The sequence below is a fragment of the Brachionichthys hirsutus genome, chromosome 1 (assembly GCF_040956055.1).
Source record: "Brachionichthys hirsutus isolate HB-005 chromosome 1, CSIRO-AGI_Bhir_v1, whole genome shotgun sequence".
Taxonomy (NCBI): Eukaryota; Metazoa; Chordata; class Actinopteri; order Lophiiformes; family Brachionichthyidae; genus Brachionichthys; species Brachionichthys hirsutus.
The window spans coordinates 13,697,685-13,715,710 of NC_090897.1; the positions used below are offsets into that span (position 1 = coordinate 13,697,685).

An 18,026-nucleotide genomic window follows, 5' to 3' on the forward strand; every position below is an offset into this window, starting at 1 on the left:
GATTGTTTCTCATCACAGAGGGCTGTATTTAGAACCTTCCTCCTCCTCCTCCTCCTCCTCCTCCTCCTCCTCTGATGGACTCTCTTTCCGATGCTTGCCCTCTCTCTGACATTTATTCTCAAGAGTCACCAGTTAAATTTTTCTGCTGTCAACAAGCACAGTGTCAGTGAAGTATCTGGGTTGGTTGTTATTAATTGCTGTGTCAAAAAAAAAAGAAGCTAATTTCTGTGATGCATTTTGCGATGCGATATTACGAACATGTACAAAATGAAAGTGGAATCTTTGTTTTAAATTATTTTATGGTTTTGTGTGTGTGTTTCAATACCAGAGCTACAATTAGGGAGGTGCACCTTGTGAAAGTGCTGCCAAAGTGCATGTCTTCTGCGATAATGTATATTAAATGTTTTGGCTAAACTAAAAGGCGTGAGTGGATATTTGTCTCTTTTAGCAGAGGGGTCCGATGTGTAATTTAGCCATTGTGTAAAAGCATTCGGGTATTAGTCTCTCATCAACTAACCAAGAAGATCTCAAACACTCAAACAGATTCATTTCATGAAACAAATCACTTTACGCTTCCATGCGCATCCTGCAGATGCTAAATTGGATTGCAATCGGGGAAATTTGGAGGCCATGCCAGCTTCCCGAACGTCCTCTCGTGTCCCTTTAGCCATTCTTGGACAATCTTTTGCAGTATGGTGGGACAGATTATCCACCTTTCCACTGCCATTAGGGAATGACGTCTCCATGAATGGGTGGACTTGGTCTGCGACTGCAAGGCTGGTGTCTCTTGGATCTAAAAGCAGGACTCTCTGGCAGTTAAGCCTGTGATGACCTTTATTATCGCACACGCAGGAATTGGCAAAAGCACAGAACAGGGGAGAGGCAGACAGAATCATCATGGTAAGGAAAGGCAAGCTCGTAGCTCGGGAAGTAACATCTTGGACGGAGACAGGATGGGTAATCTGAAGAAGGCAGGATCAATACCGGGGAGGCAGTCTGATACACGGGAAAGGCAAACATGCAGGATGATGAACAATTGGGTGGAGAGGAGGAGGAGGAGGAGAGCCAGGTGGAAAAGCACTGGGACCGGGACATGAATGACGTGGGAAAGATTTCCCAGCAGAACATTGTCATCTTCCCGTAGTGCATCCTGGTTCCATCTCTTCCCCAGGTAAGACATGTACATGCACAAATGAGAAAATCTGATTCCTGAGATCAGGCCAACTTCTTCCATCGCTCTGGGGTCCAGTTCTGATGCTCGCACGCCCAAGACAAGAAGTACGTGATCATCTCTTGCCCATTTTCCCAGCCTCCATCACATCGACTCCGAGGACACAGTGTTCACTGGCTGCCTCATATATCCGTCCCGCCCCTGACAGATGCCATTAATAAGCAACTCCATGTCATTCGCGTCACCTGTCAGTGCTTATAATGTCGTGGCTGATTGGTTTATACACCACGAGAACAGTTCTGTCAGTTCTGAATAATGAACGAGTAGCAGGATCCCTGAGTCCGGCCTGAGGCACCCTCCCCCTCCCACCCCCCCACTGTCAATCAGTATCCCCATGGCAAAGATTCATCTGGAGTCTTTGAAGCGTCCTCTGGTCCTTCTGTCACTCTTTAAATTCTTTTCCCTCCTACTTGGGTTGTCAAGTATAATCCATCCCATAAGTACACTGGAGACACACTTTGATTAAATGGCCCCATAAGAACTGCACTTTGAGGTCGAACACTGTGTAACTCATTTGAGCATTTGTTCGATTTTTTTTCTTTCCTCTTTGTTTCTGTCTTCAGACACTCTGGACCCGAGAGAGAAAGAGTCCCAGAGCAATCAAACCTGTGGCCCCGAAAGTCAGCCAGGAAGATTTCACAGGCCAGTCAGGGTGGAAGGGAAATGTGTATTTCTCTTCCTGTTACAAAAGCTACTGTGCTATTCTCGGTGCTAAGTGCTTCTTTGGCTGTCACAAAGAAGACACAGGGGTGCTACAAATGGCGTTTGTTGATTCACATATTTGGTCAAATAAAACCACTACTATCGTGCTGTAAAAATAAGAAGCACATTTTATGGCACAACTGTAAAACAACAACAACAACAACAACAACAACAACTAGTAAACTATCTAAAGACTAACATCTGATTTAAAAAAAAAAAGGTCATTCAACTCCTGATGATCCAGAAAAAAAACGGGGAAAAAATTACGTTGCTGTTTTCAAATCCAGACTTGGATCCGAATCAGAAGTGACTGGAATCCATGCTCTGCCTTCAGCTTATGTTTTATCAGCAGAACAAGCTTCCACATCCTTCCTGGTTACCTGGACATGAAATCCCGTCACAGCAGTCAAACACCTTATTGTTGTTGTTGTTGTTGTTGTTGTTGTGCAACAGACTTGACTGATTAAGCATGTCACAGATTAAATTTATATCTAAAGCAAAGATAAAACAAAAAAAGTAAATTCAAGAAATTCCTACCTTGCTATCCACACAAGCTGAGTTCTACATGGAAGGACAAAACTCAAACAGAGTCGAACCTGACAACAAAAACTAAAGCGAACAATCAATGTCTCACCGGCTAATAATATATAGGAGCAAGAAGTGGACACTACAGACCATCGCAACGAACAACAACAGCACCTTGGATCTATTTTAAAGGTCAAATAGGATTAAGAGATGAGCAAGCGGTGGTGCATGAGAAGTTTGTGAATAGACAGATAACCACAGGACAACATTGAAAAAAAAATGTAAATGCCATGCAAAGAAAGAAGAGTGGGAGAAACAGGAATGAACGCCAAACTGATTGATAGCATGCATCAGATATATTCATTTGTTATATTCCTTTGTTTGTACATTGTTTTTCCAGATAAGACCTCTTGTGTTTATTTATAAAGCGTTGTGTCTCCCCTTTCCTGAAATGTACCGAGTAAGGAAAATGCCAAGGTAGATAGAAACGATTTCCTCCGCCTCCTTCACTATGACCAACATATTGGCGGCATTTCACATATTGATTTTTTGGATGTCGGACCTTTGTTTTCATGGCAGATATTAGCGTCCTTATTAAGGTATAAGTCAAAGGTAAAATAAATGACAATATACAACCCCAGGCCTTACAAGTTAAAGCTGCCACTAAAACTTCACAAATTAAACACAATTAATAGCTTGTAAGACAAAATGTGCAAAAGCGTTCAACAATATAAGGCACAGCATATTGATGTGGCAGCAGAGACGGAGTCTGTGCAGCAGCAATAAAACAGCCAAGAACATGTTCCGGCAGTAAAAACGAGGCTTGGGCGCCGTTGGTTAATTTGACCTTCACAGCAGTAAAAACTATTTACAGTGCATGTGATGAAGTAAGGTGCATGTGGACTGGGAAAAAGGGTCTTTAAAGATAATGTATGTGGCCTCCTTGGCTTAACGGCCCAGGGCACATAGCCTCAGACGACCATTACATAAGTGCAAAACACTCAAAAAAAGACTGAATGATGCAAACACTGCTGCAGACACATGAGCACAAGACAACGCATGACAACCAGTCGTCACAAATCACCATGACAGAAAGGACCTGAGGGGTGTTTACCCCCCAAAAAATGTAGCATAACGCAAAAATACATGATGATTATGATTATGTTCAACCAGGATGTGACCAAGAAGCGTGGAGTGTGGACTGGTGGTTGGAGAAGTGCGAGTTTTCCTCCCGGGTGCTGCCGAGGTGCCCTTGAGCAGGGCACCAAAGCTCAGGAGTTGCTCCCCTGGTGCTGCTACGTGACTTGCCCTTCACTCGACCATCTCTCCAGTAATTTGCATGTAAAACGATTGTATGTCAGATGGAAAAAGAATTTCGCCACATAAAGGAAATTGTCTTCCTTTGTTCATATTACCAGACTGAAGGGACACATCTGATTTTATAAAGAAAATAAAAATCACACACAAAATGAAACACAGAAAAAAACACAAGTATACAAACAAACAAAATACATTCACAAAATGACTAAAAGCAGACACAAGATCACAAAAAACAAATGCACAATCAAAAAAAGAGACACACAAACAAAATGGAGACACAAAATGACCATCAGGAGACACACAAACAAAATGGAGACACGAAATGACCATCAGGAGACACACAAACAAAACTGAGACACAAAATGACCATCACGAGGCGCAAACAAAACAGACACACAATATAACTATGAAGAGACACACAAACAAAATGGAGACACAAAATGACCATCAGGAGACACACAAACAAAACGGAGACACAAACTGACCATCAAGAGACACACAAACAAAACAGAGACACAAAATGACCATCAAGAGGCGCAAACAAAACAGACACAAAATGACCATCAGGAGACACACAAACAAAACGGAGACAAAATATAACTATGAAGAGACACACAAACAAAATGGAGACACAAAATGACCATCAAGAGAAACACAAACAAAACGGAGAAACAAAATAACTATGAAGAAACACACAAACAAAATGATCACAAGGAGACATGCAAAGACTCACCATAAAGAGACATAAACATGTTTTGTTGCGTCTCATTTTCAGTCTTCTCTTTAGAAGAAGCGCTTCCAACATGGCTTCAGGACTCTAATAATCCACCTGCACTCAGATCAATAGATCCTGGATTGAAATGAGTCAAATGCATCTCGAGCGTCGGGCTGTTGACAAACAGAAACAGAAACTCATCAAGAAAAGAAAAAGGCCTCTCCCAACCTCCAGGTCCAGATTGCTGTGGCGTCTGGGGACTGTTCGCTGCGTACAGTAAACCACTCGTCTCCTCTCGGGCCTGCGTCTCATCCTGTCAGTCGCGTATGTTTCCCTTCCCCTTATTTCATGCGTTATTCATCCCGTGTTCACAGGCTGTCTCCCATCTCGTGCTTGATCAATAAAACATACCTGTGTGCTTTCTCTCTCTCTCCCTCTCTCTCTCGTCCCTCCATGCTATCGTCTCGTTTCTGAAGCCAAACTGTGCGCCCATGCTGCGCCGGTGAAACAGCAGAGAATGGGTGACCTTTTGAAAAGTGGAGCAAATGACTACAGTTCAAACAATTTCTCTCTTGCATGAGTCGTGTCTCTAATGTTGGCCAGTGACAGAAGGTAGCTGTGCACGTGTCGCTGGCCTAGAGTAAACCCATTTAAAATATCGAGTTGTCCTCATTTCACGGAGGACTTGGACCGGAAGATGAGGATGAGGTCGGATGAGATGACAAGAAGCAAGCCAATGAGGGTCTGGCGGCGGCGGGGGGGGGGGGGGGGGGGGCAGTCGTCCTGTGAAGTGAAATGTCAGAAATATCACCAATCATATCAGCAATCGGATAAGAATGTCTCGAATAATTTTCACATCCTTTGTGGATATTGACACTGACCGGTCTTCTGGAAGCAGAGTTGACTTTACAGATCAAACCAAGCATAGGAGGAGCTAAGCTGATCTGGCGATGTGGCCTCACACACACACACGATGAGAGCATTACGGCTTTTGGAGGTTTAATATCGCCTGCCACATTTCTTTAAGTGCTTTTGCAGTCGAGCGATATTCCTCCAGTTTCTGCTCCTCTGCGCCTCCTTCAAGCCAGCTTTTCAGGCTAGTTGTATTGTGTGATGATGATGACATTTATAAAACGCCCTATCTGATCAATAACATACAAACAAACAATAACAGCGCTGCACAAGTGAGTATCCAATCACAGGACGTGTACATGTCACGTTCAACGTGAGGCCAGCTAGAAGGCGTTACTGTCGCCAACTCCTGATCTGATTGGCTTTCGCAACTATCTATCAGCTATATCTGCCCGTTCACTCACAGTGCACAGACGTCAGCATTGTTCATTCTGAAGGCCTCGGACAGATTTCATACAACCTGGCGACAGAAATTAGCTGAGTTCTGATTGGATAAAAACTCTAACCTAAAAATACCACACTGGGATATAATATGACATGAATATGAAGAATAATTTTAAAGGGATAATACATTTAAAATGACACAAATATGATAATGATTTCTGGTTATTTTGGGCCAGCAGAGAAGGCCTTGCTGGCCCTGACGGCCCACCACCGCTCAGAACGAGGTTTCCCTATCCTGTGCATTGGAAAATATACTCACCTCAATCTGAGCTTCAGGAGGGTGGCGTGGATTTATGTTTCTCAAAATTCTTCAGTCCCACCAACCCTTCAAAGTATCCAAAGTCAAATCTCCAAAGGCCATTGGCCGAAACACAATCCTCCCACGAGGCTGTGCCTCTCAGGTTGTGCATTCCCATCAAGGGTGGATGTGTTCCATGTCTTTAGGGGATGGAGGGGTAGTGGTCGTCTATCCCTTCGGTTGCCCTTCAAAAGAAGCACTTTCAGATGCACGCTCAAAAACAGAGCGTCAGAAGGTAGTGATAGAAAATCCAAGGAAAAATTTGCAAAACAGAAGCAGCATAAATGTAAGATGGTATAAATGTTTTATGTCTTCTTAAATAAGCATAACATGTAAAAATAAATAAGAAAATGTAGGAATATCTGATTAATATGGATGCAAATTAATGTATAATTGGATCTTTTACACCATAGAAAAATCATTATTTTGATTTTTTTGTTTTTTACCTTGCTAATCCACCATTACAGGACATGTAAATAAAAATACATGTCAAGATGCAATAACAGCTGGGGACTGAATCCTGTAGATCCACCACCCACCCTGAACACAGGCATGACTCTCTGTAGCCCCTAAATGTAAAGTGTTATTCAAATTAACGTGTCTTAATAGAATTCAGAAGGCAATTACGTTCCTTTTATAACTACAAATTAGTTGCATATAAATCTAATTTCTCGGAGAGAAGGTTGAAATTGCCAGAGAAAAAAAGAAATTGCCAAACCTTTTTCCGGCATGGACTACGGCGATTTAATTAATATTCACTCTCCTGCCGCGACTCTTAAGCCTCTTGATGCAGCATAACTCTTTGCCCTTAAGGTCACGACTGGGGATGCCTTCATGGCACAGAGTTGTTCTCGTGATTGATGGAAGTGAGAAGAGGAGAGGATGACATTCTGTTCAAAAGCACTCGCGGCATCTTCCGTGTCCCTTTAGATCAGGGTCCGCTGGGTCTCAAGTCTATCTGATCTTTGAAAATCAACATAATAAAACTGAGACTGCAAAAATGGTTCTGAGAGAGTCGAACAATTTGGAGAATTGTGAAATTATGAGAAAATTGAAAATTTGCTTGCTCATGTCAAACTGATTTTTTTCAACGTGACGTACAATTACAAATAACATTCATCTCCTCATTACTTTTTGTTTGACAATATTTCTGAAAACAAAATTACATATTTAGACATTTACACCAAGAATAATAATGTGATATTTCATATACATGTATATTTATGTTTTATTGTGTTTTATTGTACATCCTGATGATAGTTCTCCTTCAGCAGAATCAAAAGTGTCATTGGAATAGGAATTCATTTTGATTCTTTTTAAAATTTCTCCTTAATAATGAGACTGAAATGATATTATTGCAAATAAACACAAATCTGTTCAAGTGTTTATTTGACTGTACCGCATCCCGGTAACGGACTAAACGGTCCAGAAGATGAATGAATGAATGTTTATTTTGATGACCCATTCTTACACTGTAAAACCTTAAAATTGAACTTGTGTTAAAACTTTATCAAACAAGATCGTCAAGTAACTTCAAACACTCTTTATCTTTATACCAATATAGCCAAGTCATTCTCTTGAAATAGGGCTCATGCTTTGACCGCTGCTGCTCTGTGATCTCACTGACTCCAATTCAGACCTGTCTGTCACGAAATCCAGAGAAAGCATTATTTCCCATTTTAAATAGAAATAAATTATTATCAACAGATTTTTGAAAATAATTTTATAAAAATTATGAAATCCTGCTTTGCAGCACCTGAAGTCACCTAATTTCTAGCTTCCCTTGTTCCGCTGCTGGAGTTTAAATATTGGTCCTTAAGTTAAGAGGAGACCTCAGCTGAGATGAGACCGGACCGGAAACTCACAACTAGGGATGTGCCAATCAGGTTTTTTTCCCCCCGAATCCGAGGCATTTGATTTTGAACCGATACCGAATCCCGGTCCGATGCTTCTATATTACTTTTTTTTTTATTAAGGAAAAGTGAAGAAACGGTTCCAGGATGTCTCTTATTTTTTTATTTTATCATCTTATTTCGGCATTTAATTCACAGAGTACTTCTGTGGCGTAGCTTGAACATTTAAGTAATTAATAAAATACTTTTTTCACTTTGGGCTTGGACTAGAGCAACAGGAAATATGAAATACAAATACAGTATTTAAAATAAAAGGAACAGCACCTCAATCGCAAGGATTTTGTCATCCACTGCAGAATACTTCCACACCGCAGAAAGACTCAAGCTTCCGTGTTTTGCCTGCATTCAACCAATAGTGTCACAGGAAGTGATATCATGCCGCACACGTCGTTTCTGTGTGGAGTAGAGAACGGTCACTCTGTTCCAACGTGTAACAAACGCGTATGTATCCGAGTCCTGATCCGAAGGTAACGTCTGATTCCGATCGAGTCTGCAAGCCTGTGATCAGCTCAGATTCAGTTCCTCGATGACATTCATGCTTCTAAATGACAGGTATCGTCAGTGCAATGACATTTAGTATCCGCCTGTGTGAATTCCAATGACGGCTGGTTGCGTAACTTTTCAACTGACAATGTAATTGGATAGAACATTTCCTGGTCATGTGCTTTATGCTGTGAATGATGTTATAGGAGCAGAATTAATGGGAGTATTGCTTTGGCTTTTTGATTAATGATCATGACTCCAAAAACAGAAGCACAATACATCCTGAACACAGTGCATGGTGAGCAAACACACTTTTATACATTCTAATTACACATTCCCAGAAAATCTCAAAGTTCTCTCTCTCTAGATATATATATATACCCCAGTATATATCTTGTGTATATATATTTGGACAACCAAATTAGCATCTCAGCAAGGCTACCAGAGAAAGACACTCGCCTGCAGTGTGCCAAGATTCCTTGCCTGATATAGGTCACCTCGATTTGAATATTTCATATCGTATAGGCCCAAGCATCAAAACCAATCCCATTTTACATCCAGCTAACATGACAAAACAAACAAACAGACAAACGGACCCAATTGCAATACCCTCGCCTCCCCTTCGGCAAGGGTAACTACGCTGTAGAAACTAGCCCAAGAAAGCCGCAACCCGCGACGACCAGTATCTATGAGCGACTTCACAGAAAAAGATGCCCAAAGTCGCTTATATTAAGCGGACTTGGCAACACTGCATGAGAGTGGCTGGTGTTGGGGAGGACGATGCAAAGGACAGGGTGAAGTGGAGAAGGTTGATTTACTGTGGCGACCCCTCACGGGACAAGGCGAAAGTCCAGTAGTAGTAACAGCTAGTTAATAACTACTTCCTGTCATCGTCATGTGACTGGTTGGTATGAAGCAAAAATAACGAGAAGACATCCTGGGTTGTGACACACTCACACACACTCACGCACACACACCCACACACACACACACACACACACACACAAGTTAATTAGGGAAAGAGTTCTTCTCCTGGGATCTGGCTGTTCTTCCCACATTGGCACGTTTCGCCCCAGACACTCAGGCCTGACCTGGAAGCTGTTGTCGGTGGGTTTAAACGTTGAGCTCCTTGTGTTGTGTTTGGTGATGGGAATAGCCAGGAGGGTCTCGGTGAAGCCGAGGCGGCACGACTCCCTGACTCCGGTTCAGAGTCAGTAGATAAGCGCACATCAAACAATCTGGAGGGGAATGATGTGCTTTAGCCTCCCAGCTTCCCTGGTGAGGCTCCTCGGTTTAATCGACGCGATGCGGTGGTTGTGCTGGACATTTCCCGGAGCTGGTTGACCTTTTTTTTGCCTCCTTTAAAGTTGAATCTCGCCTGTAACGCATATGGCTATCAACGCCTGTGATGTTTGGTGCCTTGCAGCAGGTATTTTAGAAGGCATTTAGAGGTTTTTTGTGTGTTTTCTGCTTGAATAAACACCAATCTCTACTACTCCATGCAATATAATGGCAATCAGACAGTGGATAGAGCTGTTGCCTCACAGCAAGGAGGTCGCGGGTTCAAATCCAGCTTGTGGCCTTTCTGCGAGGAGTTTGCATGTTCTCCCCGTGTCTGCGTGGGTTCTCTCCGGGTTCTCCGGCTTCTTCCCACCACCAAAAACATGCAGCTTGGGTGGATTGGTGACACTAAATTGAGTGTGTGTGTGGCTGTTCGTCTGTCTCTGTGTTGCCCTGCGACGAGCTGGCGGCTTGTCCAGGGTGTACCCCGCCTCTCACCCATTGACTGCTGAGATAGGCTCCAGCTTGGCCCGCTAACGGACAAAGCGGTTGGAAAATGAATGAATGAATGTTTTCATGAGGACACTGCTTGTAATGGATTTAGGTTGTGTTTTCTGTTTTCAAACTGTTTTGACTGGTTTTCGGCCTCCAACCGATAAGAAGCCTTGAGTTAGTCATCATTTTTAAATCCGGTCCCAAGAAATGAGGTAAATGCATCCCTAAAAACGCCTGGTCTGCAAGGAGAAATGGTTTAAAACGCACCTAGGGAGAGACAGACAATGGCTGAGACTGGGAGGACAGCGATCTGATAGTATGATGCAGCAGTCGGTCTCAGAAACTAACCTCACTGACTACAGACTAATCTGATCTGAACAGGAGAGCAGGCGCCCGGGTAACCATTAAAGTCCCCTCCAAGCAAGAAGGATTGAATAATGACCTGTAATCAAGTCAAACATTGGATCTTAAATATGAATCAGCGTAATGAGAAGCATTCCACTGGCTTGCTTTTGCTGTGAAGCGTTTCTGACGGATGTGTGGAGTCCAATTAGCTGCGGATTCCTGCGCCGAGTGGCTCCGACGTGGCTTTACCTCGAACGGAGTCGTAAATGTAGCAAAAGAACAGAAACGTAGATCCAGATTCAATCTTTTGGAGTGACAAAACTCTCTTTGCAGAGGATTCCAGTGGTGAACGTAGAATCTGGGATTGATGGACCATCTCCTCACTCAGCAGTCGTAACGCCTCCAGGGCTCAGTCAGGGAAGAAGAAGACTGGCGCCGTCTGGCGCCGTCTGGCCCCTGAACCAACAGGATCCTCTATCTCTCTGCCGGTCTGGGGCCGGGAGGCTCCAGCAGTTTGGGCTGCTGTGTTACGGGGCGCCCTGCCAACAGAGTCTTAAAAGGGCTGCAACTTCCCAACCGCTTGAAAACAAATTGAGCTGCGCTCCCTTTGTCCTCATACCTTAATATTTTTGTCATCTAAAACTCCTTGACGGGCGGCATGGTGGCACAGTGGTTAGTGCTGCTGCCTCACAGCAAGGTCACAGTTCTGAATGCGACTTGCGGCCTTTCTGTGAAGAGTTTGCATGTTCTCCCCGTGTCTGCGTGGGTTCTCTCCGGGTTCTCCGGCTTCCTCCCACCACCAGAAACAGTCCTTCTGCGACTTCGTTATTGGTGGCCAGTCTCTCATGTGCTGGGAAGACAAGATGCTTCACGTGGAACCCCTTGTTCAAGAACCTGCTCTAACAAACGGCTGAACCCTAGTCCGATGACGCGGCGGCAGATTTTCTTGACTCTCTATCACAGCAAACAGCGACTTCCTAGATGCATTGACATAGAAAATTCATGCAGTTGTGAGTATGGTTGCATTCAGTGCAGCCGTTAACTCGTGTTCTTGGTTTGGCATCTCTGCAGTGTGCAGAAGCACAAGGGAGTGTCCACATTTCGTTGACTAAAATCCTTTCCAGAACCTCCGCAGCACGGCGTTCAACAAGATAACTCATTATAGCTCATTTCCTCTCCCATCTACGGGGTTTTGATTGTTTATAAGAAAAGAGTAAGGATAAGTGAGGACAGTGAGTGAACGGCAGATCAGCTGAAGATGCCTCAGGATGGTGACAACCAGGACAAAAATAGCTCGGGGAAACTAGTGGTGGAAGTCCACTGCCGGTTTCTAGCGCAAACCCTGCGCTAAAAAAAACACCACGAAGCTGAGAGAATTACCTCGTCAGTACGGTATTTCAGTCTTGAAGACCTTTTGTGTTTTCTACTGAAAGAGCTGCTATCTTCCAATCGCTGCTGTTTACCGCAGATGAAAAGAAATGTGCACCAACAGAAATTAATGAGGCACTTGAGAAAACAACAGACTTGTTAGATTTTGACATTTCAGCAGGCCCGACAGAGAAACTCCCCGTTTTTCTTTTGGTATGCAGACAAGCCGATCAACTGACGCAGAAAGATGGAGGGCTCTCCTCCCCCATTCGGCTGCATTAACGGAGGGCGTGACCCCTGGACGCTGCTTTAATTGGACGGCCGAAGGCAACTTGTTCAAGAGCTGACGAAAGAACGCGGTGTGAATTCCAATTGATCCTGAATAAAGAAAAGCTTGCATCAAACGATCACTATAAATAACATGAACACTGCCAGCTTTGTGTACTGTAGGAGGCAGGACCGGAAGAAAAGCTCCAAATGGCTGGAACCACAGGAAACGTTTCTATCAGACGATGAGCATCCAGACATCGTTCCGAGAGCTGGCTCAGACTTTACCACGTGAACTGAAGAAGCATTGAAATGTGGTTTGCTGTGACAAATGAGTGAATTTTATTAGAATGAAAGAAAACATCACAGAGACAAAATAGCTATAAATCCATCATGTTCCGCATTTTGTTTTTTTCATACAGCATGTTTTATTCCAGAGTTGAACGACCAACTATTTAGAGTTTCAAGGAACCAGATTCAACCTGCAGGGCGTCTCAGATCTGCTACGCTTCAAGCCTGCCTGGACAAATAATCCCAGAACATATTTAGGGAAATGGCGGGTTTCATTCCCACACAGATGCAAAACACACGTGTCCACACACTTTGCGTTGGTCTTTTTCTTTTCTTTTTTGTTCAAACACGGTGCCGAACACTTCACCCAGAGAAGGCGCTACACACTCATCATGCCGCACCTCCTGAGCCCCCAAGCGCCTGACAAAACCGTCGGCAGATGAACACGGGGCGCACTGTTTATTTATAGTTATTTACAAACACAAGCCGAGACCGCCTCCTCTCCGTTCTGCCCGTCCTCCTGGCGTTAGTGGATCCTCGTCAGCTCCTCTACGATCTTAATGACCTCATCCACCGTGGCTTCACGCTTCATGCCGCTGCCGTCGTCAATCTGAAAGGGAACGACACCAAACCGTGAGGCTCCACGCCGAGACAGACGATGAGCGACCCGACGGCGCCGCAGCCGAAAGGATTTTGGTATTAATGTTATTTATTCATTTATTTATTTATTTCTGGTTTATTTGAATGTGGACAAAGACAAAACATAGACACATGTAGCACAAGTATCTGATGCCTGCATTATAGCGCTTATAGCTGAAGCTAATTTGCAGCACCTGTCCACAGATGGGCTTCCAACACAGATATCCATTTCCAAACATGGAAAGGAAGGAAAATTGTTTTAAAAAGTCATTTATTCACACGCACTCACTTGCGTAGTTTTGAGATTATTCTAAAAGCCCGAGAAAGTCTTTGTCTCAACTGTAGAGATTGACGGACTACATTTTTGTAAAAAAAATATATATACAGTATACATTTTAATTGATTTAATTTACCATTCGTTTCATTTTTCAAATATTTAAAATGTTAACGAAAACCCAAACATCCAGTTTGATTTGGCTTTTTTTTTTATCGCACCTTAAGAGAGTTACTGAGTTCAACTTCTTTAAGGTGTTTTCTAATTGTTAAAAAATACAAATACAAAGTATTATCTCATTATAAAGTCTATAAATTACTAAATCGAACTTTCTTTTTTTTCTTGAAGACTTCAGAGTCTTGGGGGAACAAAACCAGATATTCGATGACATCATCTTGAACTTTTCAGACAAGATTACAGATTGGATCTACGTTTCAGAAGTGCTTATTTTCATAAGCGTACAATGGAGCTACTCAGAGAGATATTATATTTTTAAAGCGATGCTCCAACTTGGCTTTCAAACAGGATTTTCCTGGCAAAGAAAACGTCCACGTTTTCCGGAGTGTTTTTAATCAGCTGGTCTTGAGGCGCAAACATGGAACAGCTTTTGTTTAAGAGCTTAAACGTTTTTTGTTTTTTTAATGCAATGACATTAAAGAGAGACAAACCAGAATGCCCTTATTCCTTCTGCCAGAAGTGCCTCCGCCACCTGTTCTGCCATTAAAGCTATTCCCAGTGCTCGCTCTCAGAGCTGGAGTGACTGACAGCATTTGTGAAGGTTGATCACATTAAAGCAAAACCAAAAACAACAACACAGCACCGTTCGGCTTCGTCCAATCAGGAGACGCAGAATGTCTTGGCTCTGTTAACAAGCCTAATTATTCCTGTATTTAGAAGAATGTAAATATTACAGGTCACTCTGCAAGTTTAACGCTCAGAGCTTCAGCCCCTTTAAGAGGACGACGCAGCTCTGTTTACTCTGTCGAAGCAAGAGACATAAATAATAGATTTGAAGACGTTACTCAGCAGATTCTGGTCCACAGTTCTGTTTTGGGGAGTCGAGAAGAAGATAAAGATGCACAGAAAAGGGGCCGCTCTGTTTCAGGGGGTATGCGAGAGCGAGGCATAGGCATGAGCTCCGACCTGAAGCGTGCTGACGACCTCCTGCATCTTGGCTCGGCCGAGATCCAGGAAGCTCTCAATCAGATCCCCGTCGATAAATCCCGTGGCCTGCTCCGTCTTCCGCTCCGTGTGGAAGGACCTCCAGGTGCAGCAGAGTCAAGGAGAATCGATGCCAAGCTGTAACAATCCCACTTTAGATACAATATTACATTTGACTTTAGGGACGGGCAACACACATCTAGTACGCCGAGTGAAAGGGCAACGTTCACAACCGCAGAGTTCATCAATCAGTCTGGATCCGACACCGGTACTGCAGAACCTGCAGAGACATTAACTAGATATAAAAATAGTTCAGCTTTTACTGCACAATAAACCTCAAAAACACAGTTTCCTTTGAATTGTTCATTATTTCTTCATTTTGTTTTCCCCAATTAAAAAAAATAATTTAGCTAAAAGTTAAAGACAAAGAGGACTAAATTAAAAGCTTCACACGGGAGGTGCTGAAACCAGATCATCGAATCAGATCCCAAGAACGGCCACATTCAAAGCTATTCACGCGTTACTTGTGCACCAAGCCGATTAAAGCGACCGACACAAGTCCACTCCTTACTTTCCATCGAGTCTAAAGGATATAAGCTGTGCTCGATCTTCCCAACGCTCTTGATGACCTTGTTGAGGCGGTTCTGGAGGTCCAGCAGGAGGCTGTACCAGCCCTCAGATAAGGACGTCACCAGACCTAGCACACACACAGACAACTCAGTCAGCCACACAACCACGACCTAAATAAACCACACACTTTTGCACTGTTCTGCAGCAGATGGTAAATAAATATTTATTCATCTACAAGAGGGCAGACATCTGTTTTAGGGGTGGATTCATAATTGAACTGTGACTGCAGTCCTCTCCTCCTGGCGTACATTTCATGCTCATACTGTATACTGGAAATGCTTGGCTCGAAGCCGCAGGATTCATGAACGTCAGGAATTCAGGACCATCCCAAAATGTTTTATTTTGACAGTGATTTTGGTAAGATGTGAGAGCCGGAGCTTTCCGGGAGGAGAATGCCTTCCCCCCATAAAGCTTCGAGCTCTGTGACAGTGAGTGCTCTATTGTAATGCTCTGGGGAAATCATCAGCACTGAAATTGACACGCACCGAGAAAACAAGCAAACTCGTGAACACTGCAGCGATGCAGGGGATTGTTTTTCCTATGAAAGGAGCTTTTCCCTGCAGTCTGGAGGATAGTAGGGCTGCAAACACGTATCATTATTGATTAAGCTGCCAATTAATTGTGGCTCTTCATTGATTAGTTTTTGTCTCTAAAAGACGAAAACAGTCGCTGAAAGACGTGTTTCCGTGGTTTAACGTTTTTTCATTGTAATGTCTTAAATATTACAATTCTGATTAATATGACAGACCCATCGATTAACCAGGAAATGACTCATTTTAGCAAGGCCATTAAATAAAAAAAAGAAATTGACTACTCTGAGTTCATGTGTTTAAAATAAATATTGCACACCTATAGTAACTCGAGAACAACTCTTAGAACATTTTGCATTTGCAAAAAAAAAAAAAAAAAAAAAAACTACGACATTATATGACGGGAAATACCTGTCATGTCCTCCTCTTAACATTTGTGTGATCTTCCTACAACTCAAAATTGAGGTTTCAAAGAGTGGGTGGGCAGTACATACTTTTGAGTACTTGTTGTTACTTGCAACGTATGTGAATTATCTCCAACCAATGACCGATCATCAAGAGGAATACTTACTCCTGCTCGTCTGTTAGTTTTATGAATCCTGGGCTGAGCTCAGCCTGTGCAGCTTGATAGGATGTCAGTCATAAATAGAGAGACTCACTTTTATAAGAGGAGTGGGGTTAGTGTTAGGATTTATGGACTGTTTACGCTTTGATAGCAGTACTACTTAAATGCATGGACTAAACTCCAGGTACCGGTACATATATTTGAGTTTAGATACTGGTCGTATTTCCTGTGTGCTTACCGATCATGCCGTTAACGGTGCCAAAGAGCACGGAGCCCTGGGTGGGTGTGGAGCTCTCCCCCAGGTTCTGCAGCACCAGTGAGCCGTGGCAGAAGACATTGACAAACTCCCCAAGGTGAAAGACCCCGACCTCCTGCAGATGCTGTCGCTCCTCATCTGTGGTGGCCGCACTGACCACAAGAAGGCAAGAGGAGGAGTCAGAGGGGAGAGAGGATCCCGAGGGAGCCGTGTGCGATGCAGAAGGGTCGAGACAGGCGCAAACAGGAGATATCAAATCAAATAGTTCCAACACGAAGAGAAAAAGAGTGATGGATTACAGAAAAGAAAAGCAGCCCAGGCAAAGATAGCATGAACACTGGAAAAGGTCAATTATCGAGGGGGAATGGAAAAAAGGGGCTTGGGAAAAGTGGCGCGCCCAACGGGAAGCACGATGTGATACAAAAGTAAAGGTCAAAAGCATTAAGAGGTCCGATCTGAATTATTAGAAGGATAACAAGCTGTGGCATGAATGTAAAACTCACTGTCGGACCGTATCCCTCTCCGTTTCTCAAAATCAACGCTCGCCTGATAGAAAATGACTGAGGAGGGAAATGCAGCTAAAAGCTCAGCAGCAAGGTGGCTCACAATTCCCCCAAAGTGTAAAGAGCTCAAATCAGAGCTGCTGCTCCCGAAAACACATCATCAGACTTAATGACGAGAAACGCAGGAGACTTAGAAAGACTGGGAAAGAACAGCTCAGAGGACCGTAATGAATGCAGGAAATTCATGCGCATAGAATATCAGTCTTACATACAATCGCATTTAATGTTCCCCCTCACCTGTCCTTCTGGCAAACAAACAGATTGAAGGCGTTCTCTGCCCCCAGGAAATTGTCGTCGTCCAGGATTTCCACCGCGCTCATCCAGTTAGGATTGAAGTCTCGAGCAATCTGATTGGGAAAAAACATATAAAATAATCTCTTGAAATATGTGAGATAAAACCCAAACAACAGGGGAGGTGGTTCTTCTCTCCAAGTAAACACTGCATTATCTATGAGAGAGAAAAAAAGCTGCCGACACCAAGTAAGTGCTGAAATCTAAACACAGTCAATACGTTTCATACCAGGACAACATAATTTACATTGCTTGAAGACATTCACATACTAAATTATGAAGACGTTCTTTTTTTGTTTTTTTAAAAAGCCCCCAAAATCCAGTCCATGCGCCTTGGCTGCGACCTACATTCTGCAGCTTCAGCACGATGAGAACCTTAGCAAGGGGAAGCCTTGGGACGATGATAAAACACAAGCCTGTATTGCTGCAATATCCACGGCTTCCTGTTGCTTTGAATCTTTGGAAAACAGGCGGCGAAGTACAGGCCACACACGCCGCTACATTTCAATGGCTTATTCTCCTTAGAG

General features: G+C 43.3%; 1 protein-coding gene across 1 annotated transcript in view; it reads right to left on the reverse strand.

The window, feature by feature from the left end:
- Window positions 1-12,617: 12,617 nt before the first annotated feature.
- ddb1 (damage-specific DNA binding protein 1) overlaps window positions 12,618-18,026 on the reverse strand; it is a 33,376-nt gene continuing 27,967 nt past the window's right edge. Inside the window, exons 23-27 of the mRNA XM_068743478.1 lie at window positions 17,446-17,555; window positions 16,628-16,797; window positions 15,259-15,361; window positions 14,647-14,770; window positions 12,618-13,200 (exon numbers count right to left, since the gene is read on the reverse strand). Of these exons, the coding sequence (XP_068599579.1) occupies window positions 13,117-13,200; window positions 14,647-14,770; window positions 15,259-15,361; window positions 16,628-16,797; window positions 17,446-17,555 (591 nt within the window). The 3' untranslated portion in view covers window positions 12,618-13,116. The remainder of the gene's footprint in view (window positions 13,201-14,646; window positions 14,771-15,258; window positions 15,362-16,627; window positions 16,798-17,445; window positions 17,556-18,026) is intronic.